Source organism: Vombatus ursinus, unplaced genomic scaffold, assembly GCF_900497805.2.
Source record: "Vombatus ursinus unplaced genomic scaffold, bare-nosed wombat genome assembly UNPS02015255.1, whole genome shotgun sequence".
Taxonomy (NCBI): Eukaryota; Metazoa; Chordata; class Mammalia; order Diprotodontia; family Vombatidae; genus Vombatus; species Vombatus ursinus.
In genome coordinates this window covers 9245189-9263621 of record NW_020955033.1, presented here as the reverse complement: position 1 = coordinate 9263621, position 18433 = coordinate 9245189, and the positions used below count along the sequence as shown (strand labels likewise).

At 41.5% G+C, this 18433-nt stretch overlaps 1 protein-coding gene across 3 annotated transcripts in view; it reads left to right on the top strand.

Annotated features, from left to right (window-relative positions):
• LOC114031713 (microtubule-associated protein RP/EB family member 2) overlaps window positions 1–14560 on the top strand; it is a 193017-nt gene extending 178457 nt beyond the window's left edge. For all 3 annotated transcript variants that reach the window (XM_027846871.1, XM_027846870.1, XM_027846869.1), the window contains 2 exons: window positions 2567–2725; window positions 12742–14560. In XM_027846871.1, the coding sequence (XP_027702672.1) occupies window positions 2567–2725; window positions 12742–12813 (231 nt within the window). In that variant the 3' untranslated portion in view covers window positions 12814–14560. The remainder of the gene's footprint in view (window positions 1–2566; window positions 2726–12741) is intronic.
• Window positions 14561–18433: the final 3873 nt, after the last annotated feature.

Genomic DNA, 18433 nt, shown 5'->3' with positions numbered 1-18433 from the left:
ATACAGAAAAGCAAGGCAGCCCCTGCTCTCTAGAACCTCACATTCTAATTAGGAGAGACAACACACCCAGGAGGTTTCCACTACAGAGCAGATGGAATGGCCCCATTGTACTTAGGATGCAGCAGCTGAGTAGATGACAAAGACCAGGCTACAATAGAAGGTCAGAGAAAAATACCCAAAGAGACAGAAAGCCCAGAAGCAGGGCAGATGGTCCACAATCTTCCTGAAAGTATTATAGTTGGTGACGGTTCAGAGAGTAGCAGGTCTCTGTGTTACCTCTAGCAGGGATGAGGATGGAAAGGGGAAGAATAGGGTCAGCATCCAGCAGCTGGTAGGAGCTGGGGAAATAGGGGCTGAGGTAGAAAAGGGGAAGAGTTCCTCCTTCCTGCTGGGGCCTTGGGGGAACCTGTTGCATTATGGGCAGGTAGGGTGGGTCAGGATAGGGGATGGAAAAGTCCTCAGCAGGCTCCCTGCACCTGGACCTTCTGGGCTATTGGGATGATTGTTGGCATTATCCTTTGACGGATTCTGAGTGTTCAAGTCCAGGAATTATTTATTAACAGCTGAAGTCTCGGCCAGAACGAAGCTCTCTTACTTCTGGAAGTAAGATGGCATTGTTTTTTAATTCACAAACCCCAGCCCTCAGAGACAAAATGATTCTCAAGCTGCATGCATTTAGGGTTTGCGTGTTCATTGTCTTCAGCGCTGTTGCAATGCTACTTGTGGTCAGAGGACTAGGTGATCCTCTGTCTGCGTGGGAGAAATACAAATGGACTGGGACTCTGGATGAAGTCATTGGGTTTCTGCTTTGCTCCACTTTGATAAAGCTACAGCCAGATTTGAGAACTAGGTTGCAGAAATTAGAGCTCGAGGAATCTCAGGGCTGGCAGGGAGCTCAGCGGTCAGGCAGTCCGCCCTGCACCTGACGTGTGATGAATCTCCACTCCAGTTGTTAACCAGTGGACATCTAGCCTCCACTCAGAGATCTTTAGTGATGGGGGAACCCTGACCTCCTGAAGCAGTGCATTCCACTTTGGCATGACGCCACCGTTTAGGAAAGTTGGGGGATTTTCCCTCATGTCAAGCCCCAGTTCCTCTTGGTCTCTTCTTTGTACTCATTGATGTTAATTCCCTCTTTGGGACCAAGCAAAACAAATCAGTCCTTCTACCATGTGACAGCACCTGCCATATTTGAAGCCAACCAGCCTGTGCCTCCTAAGTCATCTCTTTTTCGGTACTTTCAGTGTTCTAGCTGGTGCAGTGGATAGAGCCAGGAGTCAGGAAGACCTGAGTTCAAATGCAGCCTCAGATACTTACTAGCTATATGACCGTGGACAAGTCTTTTAAACCTCTTTCTGCCTCAGTTTCCTCAATTGTAAAATGGGAATAATAATAATAGCACCTACCTCTCAGGGTTGTAGGACCAAATGAGATAATATTTGTAAAGTGTTTAGCACAATGTCTGGCACATAGCAGGCATTTAATAAAATGTTTCTTAGTCACCTTTCCTCCCCCCTTCAATGGATCCTCATATTAAACTTCATGGTTTCAAGTACTCCTATCATCCTGGTCTTCTTCCTCTGGGGATGCTACAGTTTGTCAGCATCTTTCCTAATACATGGACCCCAAGAGTGAACATAATGTATGTGACCAATCATTGGTGTGTTAAGCATCTGAAAGTATTGGCAGGCTATGGTTCAAATGGTTGTGTGTGAGATGCCTTTTACTGGCACAGCAACTAGGACCCTGGATAGAGACAGCAGGAGACAGTTTGTCCCGCCAACCTTCCTTTTTGTAAATTGTTCCTAAATTCAATCCCTTATCCATCCAAACTGCCAGGAACTTAGAATTCAAAATCCATCACACTGAGTTGACTATGGCCATGCCTTGGCCAGTGGACTTTGAAGGGTCTTTGCATGTATTTGCATGTGGTTCCCATGGGATAAATGAAGACTTGGAACTCTGCTGTTTCTCCTTTTCTGGTTTAGTAGCCTTTAAAATAAACAATCTCCCCTTTGGACCAATTTCCCCTTTCCTTTGATAATACTCAACTATGCTGAATGTTGTGGTGACATTTGGGGGAGAACAGGACAATTGTAGTCTTATAATCAATGTTGCCTAAAGGGCTTCCACGATAAATCTGAGGCAGGCACGGTAGTCCACGCAGCCCCACCTCCCCTTCTCATTTTCCCAGGGCAAACTTTCTGAGGCTGCTGTTTCAGTCCAAGACCCAGCTTTTGAACAGATTTGGAGAAAGAGTTGTTCCCTGGCTGGGGAAGCTTATTTCTCTCCCTAAAAGAGCTTTGTTGTCTAGGAAAGGCCATTCTAGTACTGGTTAATAAATGCCCCATTGACTGAAGGGCATGGGTAGTAAACTATTGAAATAGGGCATCTTGGCATGAGCTTGGGCCCCAGACAAGAGCCCTTTTGTTTCTCCCTTGTACATAGCTTGGTCACTCCTTCACTTACTGTTGTGTCTTTGCGTGGCTGTTTGCTTCTTTGCATGTGTATAGTTTGGCGTTTTATTTCTTATGGTATATTTCCGGGTTCCTTTTCCCTCACACAGGTACATTCGTTAAAACTTGCACTTGAAGGCGTGGAGAAGGAAAGAGATTTCTACTTTGGAAAGTTGAGAGAGATTGAGCTGCTCTGCCAAGAACATGGGCAGGAAAATGATGATCTCGTGCAGAGACTAATGGAGGTCCTATATGCTTCAGAAGAACATGTAAGTTAGACGAGACTCTGGCTCACTTTTTTTTTTTTAATGAAAATACAAAAGATTTAATTGACTTGGAAGAGTATCTTCCCCATCACCAGGCTGAAAGTTCAAAATCTTCATCATCATCCTCAAAGGTTTATGAAATAGCATGTATACATGGAAAGGAGGCAGGGGATAAAGGTCAGGTTTGTTGAGCTAAGAAGGTGAATTCATGCAGGTATGTTCCAAGTGTTTTTCAACACTGTGAGTAGGAAGAGGTTGATTTTATACTGTCTGTATAAGACTGCCTAGCTCTTAAGGAAAGAGTACGAGCCTCAGACTAAATGTGAGCACAAGCAAAAAAAAATCATCCCAGTGTCTCCCCACCATGTTCTTCCAATCCTTTTCCTTCCCTCCCCTCCCCCAACCACCCACCCACCCCAGTATCTGCTCCTCTTTTTTGACCTCCTATCTTGGTTACTCAGTGTCTGCCAAGAACAGAGTCATCCACCAAGGATTGCACTTTGTATGGTTTGAAAAATGCCTATAGAAGGCCCCCTTTGGGGAGACGCCCAGCCACTATCGATGCTGCTCAGGAGTACTTCTGCTACTGGTGGGAGACCTATAATATGGCTCAGTCATGACAATGAAAAGCAGATGTGGGGAGCTGGAAAAGAACAGATTAAGAACCTAAACTTGTGCAGTGAGACACAGGGAAAAGTGAAGACAAGAGGAGGGAAAATAAGAGGTGAAGTACAAGTCATGCTGAATCTGTAAATGCAGGGGCCTAGACCTGTGATCCTGGCACAGAGCACGGACCCACAGACACCTCACATAGAATTGGAATTTGCCATTCATTTTTCAGCGTGGAAGGAGAGCATAGATAGCTAACATGTTGTGGTTTCAGAATGGCTTTTGAGACCATGTTGAGGTTGGTTGTGGGCATGCCGTCTGTGTTAGCTTTGGTTTCTGTCTGACCGAGAAGCATGCACATGCTTTGAGGGCACTGTGGTTGGTTGCTATGTGTGTTGGTATTTTAATAGAATATAACTAGCCACCTATTTTATTTTTTTAATGTCCTATTCCAGTTGAAAACAGGCAAATGTTGACTTCATTCCTGACTTGAAATCTCAATTTCAATATGTAAATCTTCTAACATGCAAGAAAACTGTCTGTGGATAAAGTCCCCCAACTACAGCTGTCCCATTTTTTTTTTAGTTCCCCTCTTTTTTATACCTCCTTTTAAACCTCCATTACTTGATTATAAGTCCATGTGATGTGGGAATCTCATTGAACTTACGTGCTACTTGACAGAAAATGGCTGCTCTGGGTAGGCATTAAACTAGTTTTAAAGATTCTTCTCATCTACTACAAAAAGTGGGTGAATTTTGTTTCTCCAGTCACCCCTAATGCCCTTTATCCTCCTGGAGAGGAAGCAACATTGCATAATGGATGTGTGGGACTTGGAGTCAAGGCTCGGCTCCAAATCTCACCCTCGACAATCGTTAACTTGGCCACCTTGGACAAGTCACTTAACCAGTCTAGGCTTCGGCTCCTCAACCTGTAAAATGAGGATTTGGGCCTAGATGGACTCCAGTGTCCCTTCTGGTTCTAAATCTCTGGTTTTATGATCCTCACTAGGATATCTGAGACTAAATTCTATAGAGTATTGGGAGCTTTCGAGTAATCATCCCGCGTTCAATCCTTGCTCATCCTTGCTAATGGGATAAGGGTAGCATGCATAATTAAAATCTAGTCCCCTGGTAGTAGGGGGAAAGCCCAGTGCTCCCAGCAGCCAAAAAAAAAGTCTTTTGAATGCCACCAGTAACCTTGCCATACAGCTTTGTTCTAGATCTTGTCACAAGGAAGGATTCGCATTTATGGACATTTTTGGGGAAAGTCCGATTCGGCACCAGCCAGTCCTGAAAAACAGAATCCAGCAACGTAGGTGTCCTGTCCATTAGATTACTGGGTCAATAAAATCCAGAACTTACAGATATGGCCAGGTTTATGCAAAAGTAAAATAGTTGACTCTCTGAATAACTACTGATTAGGCCCTTCTGGTCCCCAAAATACTGCCCTTGCTCACCTAATGTCTCAGATTTATTCCTTTAGTTTACCAATGTCCTCTCCATTTAAAAGTGTAGATATGCTGGGGGAGTAAATGCTGTAATCCTTAACAGTCATTCCTTAATGCAATAGGTTTATCAGATGTTTTCCTAACTTCATGTTTTGATCACTAGGGAGGGAGAGAAGAATGGGATGTGGGGTGAGGGGTAGGGGGAGTAGAGACACTGAGTAGAGGAAAGGGCACAGAACAGGAAGATGACAAATAGGCTGGGGTCAGTCCCACTCATGGGTGGAGCAGACAGGACTTGTTTAGGATTATAGATTAAATATGCCCCTCTCTCACAGTCTGAAAGGGGACTTCCAGATTTCTTTAATTTGCCAAAAAGAAGGGCAGTGTGGTGGAAAGAACATGAGGTTCTGAGGGCAAAGAGCTGGGTCTCTCTGAGTCCCTGTTCTGCCACTTGACTGTGGGAGAGCCGGGAACCTCTGAGCAAGCCCCTTCAGTTCTCGTGGTTTCTGTTTTCTCTTCTTTAAAATGATGGTGGCTGGACTACATAGATGAGCTTTTAATCATCCTTCCAACTTGAATACGCTAGGTTCTGCACAATTGCAAACCATTTACAGCAAATTTTGAATAAATTTGTATCTTGCTGCTTCCACTCACTGAACAATTTGGAGGTTACTCCCTTAGGAAGAGCAGTTTCCAAATGAGGTGTGACTCAACTCTCGGCTCCATCCCACTCTCCTCCAATCCCCTTCCTGCCACAGAGAGATTTATCTTTTTCTGGTTGGCTGAGTTTTTTTGCTAAGTTCACCTTTTCTGTAACCTCTGGTGTTTTGGAGTTCAGACAGCACCACTAACTAGGAGGAAAGGGGTGTGGGAGGGAGAAGAGAGAGTGTGTTATCATTGCCACTGCCGTCCAAGGGTTATCTGAAATGTAGACTGAGTGAGAATTAGCTAGTGACAGTAACCAGACAGGGGGATTGGAAGAGAAAGAAAAGAAAATGTGAGATTACTTTCATTGTGGAGAGAGGGAGGGGGAGAGGAAGATGGGATATCTTAAAATGCCATTGCCAGCTGGATTTCTTTTTAATTTCAAGAGATATATATATATGTAGCATAAGGCATTGTACCAGGACTACTCCCAATTTTAGTCCAGAGGAGATTCATCAGAGACTATACTGTGTTTTCCACAAAGTGCAGGCCCTTTGATCTTGGATGTGCCAAGCGTCCTTAGATAGGACAAATCCCTCTGTCTTGACCTTTGGGCTTCATGAAGGAAATGGTATGATTCTCAACCATGGGCCTTTTTACAGAGCTGGAAGAATTTAAAAATTCTTGGAGTACATACATTTTCTCCTATGCCATGTCTTGTTCTTTCAGTAATGTCTCACTGATGCCTCATCATGGCCAGGAGGTAACTGGGTTCTTGAAGGCTTGTTCAACCAAGCAGTCCCTGAGTCAGGGAGGCCTTACCATGTTGGAAAGCCTCCTGGAATGAACCCTAGAATGGCCTGTATGTGTGTTACCAAAAGACCAGCCTAGCTCATTTCAGAGCCATCACAGAAGGCTGCCACGGGGCATTTGATGAAGTTTGATGATGAATGTTGTCAGCCTTATCAACTCACAGACTGAGTCCACTCACATGCACTGCTGTGTTACAAATCAGCAAAATCATGAACCTTTGAAGTACATGTTGTTAGAACACCCAATCTATCCTCTTTTTTTTCTTCCTCCTCATTTCTTCCTTGTTTCTTACTCTACCCTACACCTCCCATTTTGTTGGAGACCTCCATAAAGGTGCAAGGAATTCTGTACATATTTAATGAAATGCTTTTTGATTGGTTGGAGACATGCTTAAAACCTTACAAGTATTTTTCTTTCTCCCTGTTATCAGTGACCTCATATTTCCGCATTATCTCCATACCCACTAAATTGTATTTTGGGCCAATGATACTGTATCCCTAAAGTTGGCCTGTCCAGCAGAGGTAGTTCTGTAGCAGCCAAAGGGAGTCTATTGTCAGTCTTCAATAACGGGTGGGTGTGCTCAACTAAGAAAAAGGCAACAGTATTTTTTCATAAGTATTGCTGGTAATTCTGTGCATAATAATCATATAGATCACGTTTGTTATAGACTTTTAAGACTTTCCAAGTGCTTTCCTCATAACAGTGCTTGAAGTAGTTACTCCAAATATCATATCCATTTTACAAATGAGAAAACCAAGGTGACTTGCCCAGAGTCACTCAGCAAGCCTGTGATCAGCAAAATCAGGATTCAAGTACAGGTATTCATTCCACTAGAATATGCTGCCTCTGCATATGACAGGCCAGAGAGGACTCATTCCTCCTGCTGCACTGCTGTTGAAGGAAAACAATTGCCTATCCCTTTCCCAGAACGTCCTTGAGATAATAAAGGTGATGACTCATTAACTGAAGAATTTCAGGCCAGTTCTGGTGTGCACTGCTCAGCTAAGAGAATTATTGGGAAATATTAGAGGGATGGAGATAAGATAGTCTAAGTTTTGTTACTATTAAGAGTATCTGGATTCAATCAGTTAATCACCAAGCATTTATTAAGTACCTATGTGCCAGGCACTGGGAATAAAAAGACTGAAGTAAAACAACCTCGCCCCCAAGGAGCTTACATTATAATGGGGAGACAACATGTATAAAAATAAATGTACAGAGCACATTCAAAGCAGCTGTTAGGTAGGACATAGAGGAAAGCAGTTGTGAGGGAGGAGACAAGGAAAAGCCTTATTCATTAGATGGTCCTTGGGCTGAGTCTTAAAGGAAAGGCCCAAGTGAGAAGGGAGAGTATTTCTGCTCATACGAGCCACGAGGGTTGACTATATAGATCTGGGATTCATCTGAAAAGAAGTGAAGGATCCTTTTATTCTTGTTGCCAAATCCTTCCTGGGATGACCAAGTTTTGGAAGATATAGAAGTCCAAATGTTGATTTTTTAATACAAAGTCTTGAGATGTGATTAATTTTCAAGATGTTAAAGACTTCCTGCCTCTCCACCAAAACAGACATCCTTTTCTATTAAAAAAAAAAGTCATCAGATATCTAGGGCAAGACCTGCCAACCTCGTGCTCCAAACTCAAAGTGTTAAATTTCCAGGACAAATGACCACCCCTTTTATTATCTTCCTTTACCTTTCAGTTAATGCTGAACTTGAATCCACTATTGAAGACTAACTAATCTGTCTGCTGTTCCCCTCTGAAATTCTGATTGAGCTGTGGTGCCTGTCTTTCCTTATCAAACTGGAGTTTTTCTTCTCATAGCTTTCCCACCCCCATCCTTTCTCTTCAATCCCATTTGCATGCACAAAGCTAGGGCTCCTGTCACAGTCTGGGGAGGCATTCCCATTGGTCCCCTCTCCCTCTATCCCTTCAGGATGAAGGCCAAAGGGAATGCATCCTCAGGGAATGGCAAGAGCCCAGCTTTATGGGTGCTTACGCTATGCTAACGCAAATTGGATTTTCCAAATGATTCTTTCCCTCTTCAGACAATACCTGAGATTAGGAAGCTGCCATCAAGATCTGTCTCAGAACCTAGCAGATGGTTGTGGCTGATTTGCAGTTAGGTTCTATGTGATCATTGCATGTGTCCTACATTTTGTTTTGGTTTTCCCAGCCTCCCTGCTATATCTGGTTATTAAGTTCTTTATTGTTTTGTCAAGGAAGAGGAGAAAAGGTTTCTGTGATCATAAAATAGAAATGTGTGGGCCACGATCTCAAAATTGTGCTTTGTAACACATCCTTCTCTGAATTATAGATGCTGTCCTCCAGACTCTTAGAACTTACACATCAAGCCTTTACAGCCTTTCAGTAATATGGGGGAATTTGTTGTTCATGCCAATAACCTCTAATAAAAGTTGCCTGGGGACAGCGGTTTTTGCAGCAGATGTATTGCATCACATATGTGTTGCACTTTGAACAGGAATTCTGCAATGTTGTGTAAAGCCATCCTCACAGCTGCATAACCCTTAGAAGAACTTTTCCATAAAATAGTTCCCTTCTCATGAGCTCCTCTCTTAAGCAGCTTGTGACATATCAGTTCAAAGTCTATAGAAACATAAGTGAGAGAGCCTTCAAATAAAATCACCTACGTGGTCCAATGGATGGAGTGCCAGACCTGGAGCCAGGAAGACCTGAGTTCAAATTTGGCCTCAGACACTTGCTAGCTCTGTGACCCTGGGTGAGTCACTTAACCTCTGTTTGCCTCAATTTTGCCCATATTCCGTTCTTCTCCATTAAACAAAGTAGAAATAACTTATTGGAAGCCAATTATGAAGTAATGTAGAATAATTCAAATGATGCAATGTACTAAAGCATGGTTGACTATTATTGAGGGATTGACATACACATTAAAATAATTAGCATTATTATCTGAGCTTATGGGACTATGTGTGAATTATGTATGTGGAGGAAAGGTGTGTATGTGTATATGTATGTATTTGTGTGTGGTTGTATAAATAAAAGAATAGTTACATCTACTAAGAAGTATAATGGATAGAGTACTGGAGTAGGGAGGCCTAGAGTCAAATCCTACCTCAGACACTTATTAGCTGTGTGACCTTGAGCAAGTTACTTAACCACTAGGTGCTTCAGGCATTTCCCTGGGTCTTGTCTACAAAGTGAGATGTTTGCTTCTTGGCAGAGAGAGTTCCTACACTGGAAAGTTCTTTATGCTGATGAAATAACAGGTGTCTTGTTCTACTCAGGGGAAAAAAAAAACCAAACAAGCATAATCTGAGCTTTCACATTAACAGGTCTTGATTGTCCACTTTGTGGATTATCTGTGATTTATTCCTCCCCAGTTTGTTCCAGGTCCAGGCTACAGAGAGAAGAAATTGGGTCCAACCATTCCAGGTTGGGGGGAAAGGGTAATACAGATATCTAAATGTAGATCTATATAAATTTAAGTATCTGTGTGACCAGATTCTTAAGGCAGTACTCCCCTCCCCTAAGGCAATAGGAGTGGGAACATACCCAATTTTGAATTAACCATACATTCTTCTCTTATCAACCCAGATAATCATGTCACTTAATTTTTTTGAAGTGGAACAAATAAGGAATTTGGGGCTTAGGCTGGCTAAATTTGATGTTTCCTGGAAATAGCGTTTTAATGTCATTTTTAAAAGTAGTTTTTAAGCTAATTTCTGAAATTATTTTAAACTATTTGAAATAGTTCTGATGTCATTTTCTGTCACAAATTAACGTTTTCAATGTAACCTTTTGGAGTGAAGTATATGGTAACACCTGTCTGGAACTCATCTTAGTCACCTCACCATTTTGGAGATGGCTAAACCCCGAGCCAGTGTACTAAAACTCATCTCTTCGTCTCAGAAGAGAACCGTCACTCACAACCTACCTATGATTATTTGCTATATAGTTCCAGAAAGTTTGGTTACCATTTAACTGAGAACACAGTAGAAGCAATAAATTAAAAGGTGAGAGAGGCTACCTTGAGCAGGAACAGTGGCAGCCATAAAGAAGTGACAACAAGTAGCCTGAGAGAAACAAAATAGACAAAAAAACAAATCTTTAAAAAGTGTACAGAAGAGCTCAGAAAGCACAGGGATCTGGGAGCACTTGGGGAAGAGGCTAGTTGGCTGCCTGCTTAGAAGGCCTTAAAACACGTCTTGTGTTTGAGCAGAGAATAGTACAATAGTGGATGTTCATAATGATAACTCATCAAGGAAAGGTAAGATTATCTTCCTCAGTGGATTCCGTAGAGTACTTCATGGATAGGATGGAGGCGTGGAGTCAGAAACACCTGGGTTCTAAATCGACCACTCACACTTAACAACCATGGAACCCTGGGCCCCCCGCTGAATATCTCTACGCCTTAGGGGACTTCCTAGGACTCACCTGATAATCACAGAGGTGGTGATCTGCCTTAGATAATCTCAAACAGTAGCTCTTCCTGTGTTAATGTATAGAATTATAGATTTAGAACTGGAAGGAACCTTAGAAGCCACCTCATACAATTCTATTCCAGAAAGACAACTAGAATGTTGGACTTGGAGTCAGGAAGATCTGAATTCAAATCTCATCTCTGAATACTTACCTAGTTCTACGGTGTGTGACAAGTCATACAACCTCTCTTTGTCTCAGTTTCCTCGACTACAAAATGGGGATAATAGTAGCACCTAGCTCACAGGGTTATTGTGAGAATGAAGTGAGATGAAAGCTATAAAATACTTTCCAAGCCTGGTACTATGTCATTGTTAGCTGTCGTTACTGTTGGCTCATTTTACAAATGAGGAAACTGAGACCTCCGTATTCGTCTTGTCAATTCAGTGCCCATAACATCTCTGGCATCTATCTCCTCTCTTCTGTAATGCAGATCCTCATCGCCCCTGGACTGTTGTCATAATCTCAGATCTAACTGTGTCACTCCCACCCCTACTGAACAATTTTCCATGACCTCCTATTGCCTCTAGGATAAAATACACAAAACCTCATCTGTGGCATTTAAGTCCTTCCACAATTTAGCTCATACCTACCTCTGTAGTCTTATTTCACATTATTTCCGTACATGTGTTCCCTGTTCCAATCCAAATGACCCCCTTGCTGTTCCCCAGAGCAGATGTTGTAGATACATGGTACTCCTTCCGCTACACCACCCTGCTTCTCCATCTTCTATTGAAGAGGGCAGTAAAGTCTGTAATCCATTTCATAAAGGTTTCTTTCCAAAACTGCAAAGTAACAAGTCTGGTGCCTGAATTAACTCAGCTACCCAGAACAGTTTATTTCTTGGAGGTTCCAGGGAGCTAGGATTTTTGTTCTAATGGGTGTTTTAGAGTCACAAGAAGTCTTCCCACTGCCCACATAATTATTCCTGAAACACTACTGATTATGTCACTCTTCTGCTCAAAAACCTCGAGTGGCTCCCCATCACCTGCCTAATAAAGTATAAATTGTTGATGTTAGTATTCAAGGCCCTTACAATTTGGCTACAACCTTTTTCAGCCTTATCTTACACCATATTCCTTCATGTGCTCTAAATTCCAGTCAAACCAAATTCCTTGCTGCCACCAACTCACCCCATCCTTATCCTGTCATCTCCCATCTTTTTTTGGCCTTCTTTAGGCTGTCATCACCCATGCCTGGAATGGACTCCTTGCCCGCCACCATCCCAACCTGTTAAAATCCTTCCCTTACTTCAAATCCCAGGACAATGTAATCATCTTGATGGCAGAGTCTTCTATGTGCCTGGCACATAGAAGATATTTAATAAATAATTATCAATAGACTGGCCCAATTCGGATGCCAGATCTTCCCCAAAGCATTCCTTAATCCTGCATTTCCTCTTGCAGCGTCCATGAGCCCTGTAGACCTCCCTTTGTTCCCACCATGTTCTGCTCCCCGTTACATAGCACATCTCGTATAAGAATTTTGCTCACTCTGACTGTAAGGTTGTGGTGAGAAGCGTAGGATCCCAGATTTAGGGCTGGGATGAACCTAATCAAACCCCTCCTGCTGGATGAGGAAAGTAAGGTCAAAATAATAGGATTTGCCCAAGGTTTCATAGAAAACGGCAAGCCTGGGATTTGAACCAAGGTCCTCAGACTCCAAACCACCACTGTGTCTTATTTCACCTTTGTGTGCTTGGGATCTTGGTTAAAAAAAAAAAAAAAAAAAGATTGTTGGACTCCTCTGTATGAAGAAAACAAAAGGACGTTCAGGTGCTATCCCAGCCTAGTGCCAGCTACCAGTCTCTGTGTCAGCAGGCCATATCTAGCCTGACTCGGATTATTCTTAAACCTAAGTCTCCACTGCGTATCAAATGAGAAGAATTATTCCAATACGAATTGGAAGGAGGAAGGGAAGTGCAGATATGCCTGAACCCAGCCCATCTTCAGAGCAGAGTCGGGCTACCCATGTGCACTGGGGAGGCATGGGGGCTTCATTAACAGCAAAGGCTTTTTGTCTGAAGGTTTTCTGTCTCATTTGCAGGAGAGCCACACAGAGGAGCAAGATGCAGAAGGGCAAGTTCACGAGCAGCCTCAGCAGCAGGAAGAATACTGACCCGTCTTCACATCTCTTGACACTTTTCATTTTGTTGTGGAAACTTTTCTTCTGGAGAATTGGAACATGTGTGGCCTCAAACACGAAAGAAAACCCTTTGCTCTCCATCCACCATTACCGTGGACGCACTGCAGTGAGTGCCAGCCAAACCACTGCGATCTCTGCTCGTTACTTTGCCAAGATGCATTAGCAAAAGTCTACTCTCTGGCTGTCCACCTGAGAGATTGTAGGGTCACATTCTTTCAACTTCACCACTTGGCTGCTTGAGATGGGTTCTGTCCTTTTCTTTCAAAAAGATCCCCCCTTCCCCCAACTTTTGTCTTAGTATGATACCGTTGTAATTTGATATATGGTATTTATATTGGCATCTTACGACAAAATGTTACTAGATGTCACACACATTTGTGGTGCTTTGATGTTTGCAAGTCTGTCTGCCTTTGAGCATAAATTTGGTCAAATGATGAATTGAAACAAAGGGAAAAGAAATACTTGAGAGTGAAGCCATAATGATAACGGCATATTTTCCTGGGTGAGGGACGGGAAGGCTTGTGCCACTACAAATCACATTATCTCTCTATTCACACAACTAAAGACTAAACAATGGTTTCAAAGGACTGAAAGTCCCTTCAGTGTTTTACACATCAGCATGTTAGACAACCACACAGTATGTTGTTATTTTTGGAAGATCTGAATCCACTTAAGAGGAAAAAAAAAAAGAAAAAACATCTCAATTTTCCTTATTTTTTCTCCCTTCTGCCCCTCCCCATCTCCTTACCCTGCCACCAGAGGTTTTCATGGTCTTTTCTTTCTCAGGGTCCTATTTGGTGGATAAATAGATAGATAGATAGATAGTATACATACATACATACATGCATACTCCCCAAGATGCTGCTGCTCAGTATCTTCAGACCAAAAGGGTTCTGGGTATGTAGGTCAGTCAGAGAGTAACCCTACTGCCTTCTGCCCCCTCCCTCCTTTTCCTTATTAGTACCCTAGATGAAAGATAATTAGTGTGGATTTCAGTGCCTCTCATCCGACATTCAACCCAGAGGAAGAAAGAGGCCTGGCTAAGGTCCATTGACTGCCTGCTGGCTCCAGAACCAATGGCAATTCTTAAAAAAGAATGAGTTCTTCTATAAGAATTACAATAAGGAATGGGTTGCAGCTAGCTGTGTTTGTCAAGTTCTGTGCACGCCATGACAGGAAATTTCACCTGAAATTGAAGTGATGCTCTGATTAGTGGAAGCACAACCTCTAAAGCCCCTTCCAGCTCTAAATCTATGATCCTCTGACCTCCAAGGGAGACATTTCTGCAGCCTGGTGTAGACTCTGCTGCCTAAGATGCTGGAGTTATATGACAGAAAGATCCGTGACTCCCAATAGCATTTGGAATATGGAATTTTTCCTCTTCATAGGGCCCTTCTTGTTGTTGACCTTTGCTAAACAGTGACAATTTATAAACAAATATAGCAAATATTAATGTATTAAAAGCATTCCTTATTTTTTAACTAAAATTTGCACATTTTATTAGTCTCTTTCTGACTCTTCATCACCTTTTTTTTTTCCATTTGCAGTTGGTGTTCCATCTTGGTTCATTTTGCTTGGTTTCCAATTTTTGATTTATTTTCACTGGTAATTTGATTTAGCAGGTGCAACAAAAGCAAGAAACAAGTGCCCCTTCCACCCAACCCCATACTTCCCACTTAACTAAACAGCTAAAATAAACTTCTGAATGATCTATTTTAAAGTTTTGAATTTATTTACTAATTGATTAAACTCCAGTTCTAAATTCACACTAGAGCTGAAGGTTTTTACCAATAAAAATCTTCTGCTCCAAATAAATCTTTTGCAGCAAAGTGGTGTTTATTGAGTTAAATGTCCAGCGGGATGCTTGTATTTTGAGGTTTTGCCCTATATCCGGTATATACAATTCACTGTGGAAAAAAATAGACATAAATCTTATGGGTTTTGTTTCCCCTTCTTCTCTCCATTGCTTTCTCTATACAGCAGACAGCATGGTAGCTCACCATTCTAAGGCTAGGTAGGTTTTCTAGCCTGGCTCTCATCATTGACATCCTCTCCCACCTGGTAACAAGTAGTGGTAATGCTATAAGTCTCCCACCTAACTTTGTTTGCTGCATTTTTAAAGCTTTGTTTGGTCACTGCCTTTCCTCAATGTAAAAGACAGCTGTGTAAGTGCACAAGGAAATATGTGAAAGGAAATTTTCTTCCAAGAGACACATAATAAACAATCTTATGGTCCAGGATAGACAGGCGAATGGACCAGACCCTCCTTTTATGTCTTCGCAGATCACAACAACTCTTAGTGGAAGCTATAAGCATGAGTTCCTGACATCAGCAGCAACATCGATGCCGGGGCAGTCATTCCTCAAGGTCCCATCCCCTTTCTAGGGAACAGCTAGGTTCTGAAGTTTCTCTTCCAGAATTCATTATTCGAGTCATTGAATAATTTCCATAAGCTTCATTAATGACAATCCCTGAGACCACCCCATTCCTACCATCTTCTCAGCTGAAAAATGTGGGTCATATACTTTCCTGTCCTGTAAAGTAGACTTACTTGCTTCATCCACCATATTTGATTAATCTTTCCAAGATTCCCACAGCTTTGGTTATTAGATCAAATTGTTCTTCATTCATTTAGAAAAGAACTAGAAAAGTTTCCTCTTTTGTGTCTCTTACCAACATTAAATCAAGCTGCATCCCAGGTGAAGCAGGGCTTTTATAAGTTATAAGATATTTTCACATCATTTGTCTCTCAGTTGATCCCTTTCTGCAGGAGCTATCTGAACTATCCATGGAGGAAAGAGAGTTGGGTCCCTTTCCAGATCCTTTCTCATTGAATAGTGAAAGCTCTGTTCCTCAGCTCAAGCATCCTACAGTTTATCTTCCTCCTTAGACCACTGATGGCAATGACTGACTTTGCTGCAGTAAGCAGCACCCCCTTGATGAATGACTTTCCTTCTCCCATTCACACAAATTCATTTTCTGTCCACCCCTCTCATCTACCTATCAAGCCAATTATAGCACTTTCACCGCTTATGTCAGGCAGGAAGTGATTGAGTAGAGAGCAAGGGGAAAACCCACTCTCTTTCTAAGCAGAAACAAACAAAAACACCCCAGGTGACCTGAGAGAAGTAAACTCCAGAAGGGAAACAAGGCCTCCTCTTCCCTCCCTGGTGAGTATTCCTGTTATTCCGTTATGGTTTAATATGCATTCGTAATTACTTTTAATAAATAGTATACCATAAAGCTTTTGTTATAGATTAAATGTAAACTGAAAGGAATGTAAACATATGTATTGTTAATTATAAATAGATAAGTAATGGCATAATAGATGAAAAAGGCTTATTCAGATGTATCACACTCATTTTACTTTACCCACCGACTGTCGCATGGTAGAGTAGATTTTTTTGTCTCTGAATATGTGAATAACTTGACTTGCGTTTATCTTTTTACATATTTAATAAAAAAAAGTATATGTTAAAATCTTTATAGATCTATAGACTATTTAAATTTTTACTGTCAACATTAGCATTTAATGAGCATGTGGATATGTATAGATTGTACACGTATGGGTTTACATGTATTATTGGAGGAGAAGGGTTTGGTTTTTGTTTTTTTTTAAGTGCCAAATGTTTTAGCAGGAGATGTAGGCTCCATGTTTTGGTACCATACATAGCAGCCTTGTCAGGCATCTGTATTACTCAGAAAAATTTTAACGAAAATATAAAGAGAAAAATAAGAAGAAAAATTCCTTTGAGAAACAGTTCTACTTGCAAAGACCTGAAACGCCAGCAGCAAATGCAGGTAAAATGAGGTAGAACAGGACAGGCCTGGGGAAGATAGGACTAAGGAGCAGGCACCACGGGAGAGATGTTAGGATGGTCCTGAGGCGAGCTCTGCAACAAAAGAGAGGAGGACTCTAGCCAAAAGCTTTTTGAATAAGGATTTTTTTTTTCCCCAATCCAGTCCTTATGACTGACCTTGGCAAAGAGTATGATGATTTGTAAACGGATGTGTGAAGTTTAAAACAAGGAGTAAGTAGGAAAGTTCATTAAAACCTAACCCAGAGAAACCACATAGAAAAATACAGTATTCATTAGTAGGGAAATCACTCTCCACCCAGTGGCCTGCAGAGCTTGGAAGTATAATGGATGGGTGTTTTTGCTTCCAGAATGAAAAGTAATCACCATACTGTTTTCAAGCACCACCTAGAGGTCAATTTAGTTTCCTTACTAGGCTGTTACCAGTCTGACTGTGAAAAAAGATTTTATTTATTTAATTTATTATTCATTTATCAAAGAGGAGAGGAGAAGGGGAAATAAAGGACAGAAATACAAAGATAGGAATAATCCTATTGCCTAATTCAGCTTTCCCTTGAGTGCATTCTTGACATAGTGGGGTCTATAAGACAATCTTCATATGGTAAAAGTCTTACTGCTAAAAGCAAACACTTCTTCCTTTTGACCTCAAACATATTACAAAAAAGAAAAAAAAATCCTTGAAATTCTGATGGGTCTGCAGCTTGTTTACAAGAGATTTGTTACAGGTTATGGTGAGCAAAAGTCCCTTGTCATTCAGACATACTGTGAATAAGATTCAATCTGAGATTCTCTCAAAATAATCCATGAGTTCCCATTACTGGTAGAAGAACAGGGCTCTGAATCACAGACATGTAAATCTTACTGGAATTCTGCCATATTCCCAGTCTAAGTTAACAAACAGGTTTTTCACATAAATTTTTAAAAACTCCTAAGATCACAGAGCATTAGCATTCCCCAGTTTAAAAACCAAAATTTTAGATATGGTTGTTGTGATTATTGAGACTGATGGAATTATTATAGACTCGCAAACTCTCATTCTCAGTGCAAACAGAACAGTACTACATAGAGTCTGCTTCCAAGAGGAATATCAAATCATTCATTCATTCAGCAAATATTTGAGTTCCTACTGTGCTAGGTGCTGAAATCAAAACTTCCCAATGGACGTTTAACCACTCAACTCCTCCATCACCAGACTTAATACTTTACCTAACTGGGAACTATAAAGCACACTCCCTTCTCAGTGGGAGAGGTTAAAAGCAATGGATCTTCTTGTATAAGAGAAGTAAAATCTGGCAGATATGTTGGACTCTGGAGGACCATAAGAATGACAGGGGGCCTTTGGACCACAGACTTGCATTGCCGTCAAACAAATCTAAATCCCTCAACTGGGTAAATGAGCGTATGTAGTTTGCATTTGCATTATAGGAAAGTGCAATGATGTGTTAATGTAACTCTGAACTTAACCACATTATTATCCCCAAAAGAATACAATTTCATAATCTCTCAGTTGAGGGGAGGGCAACCTTTACCTGAACAAGACTATGTATAACACAACATATGTGATAAGGAGACATCCAGCCTTAGATTGAAAATTCCCAAGAAAGCAGCACATTACTTTTATGGATAGTCCTAACTGCTAGAAAAATTTTCCTTACTACTAACATAAATTGGCTCCTTTACAGTGTTCATTCTTTGCTAGGCTTAGAGTCAGGAAAGACTTGGGTTCAAACTCCATCTCATACAGTTACTAGCTTTGTGACCCCAGGCAACTTGTT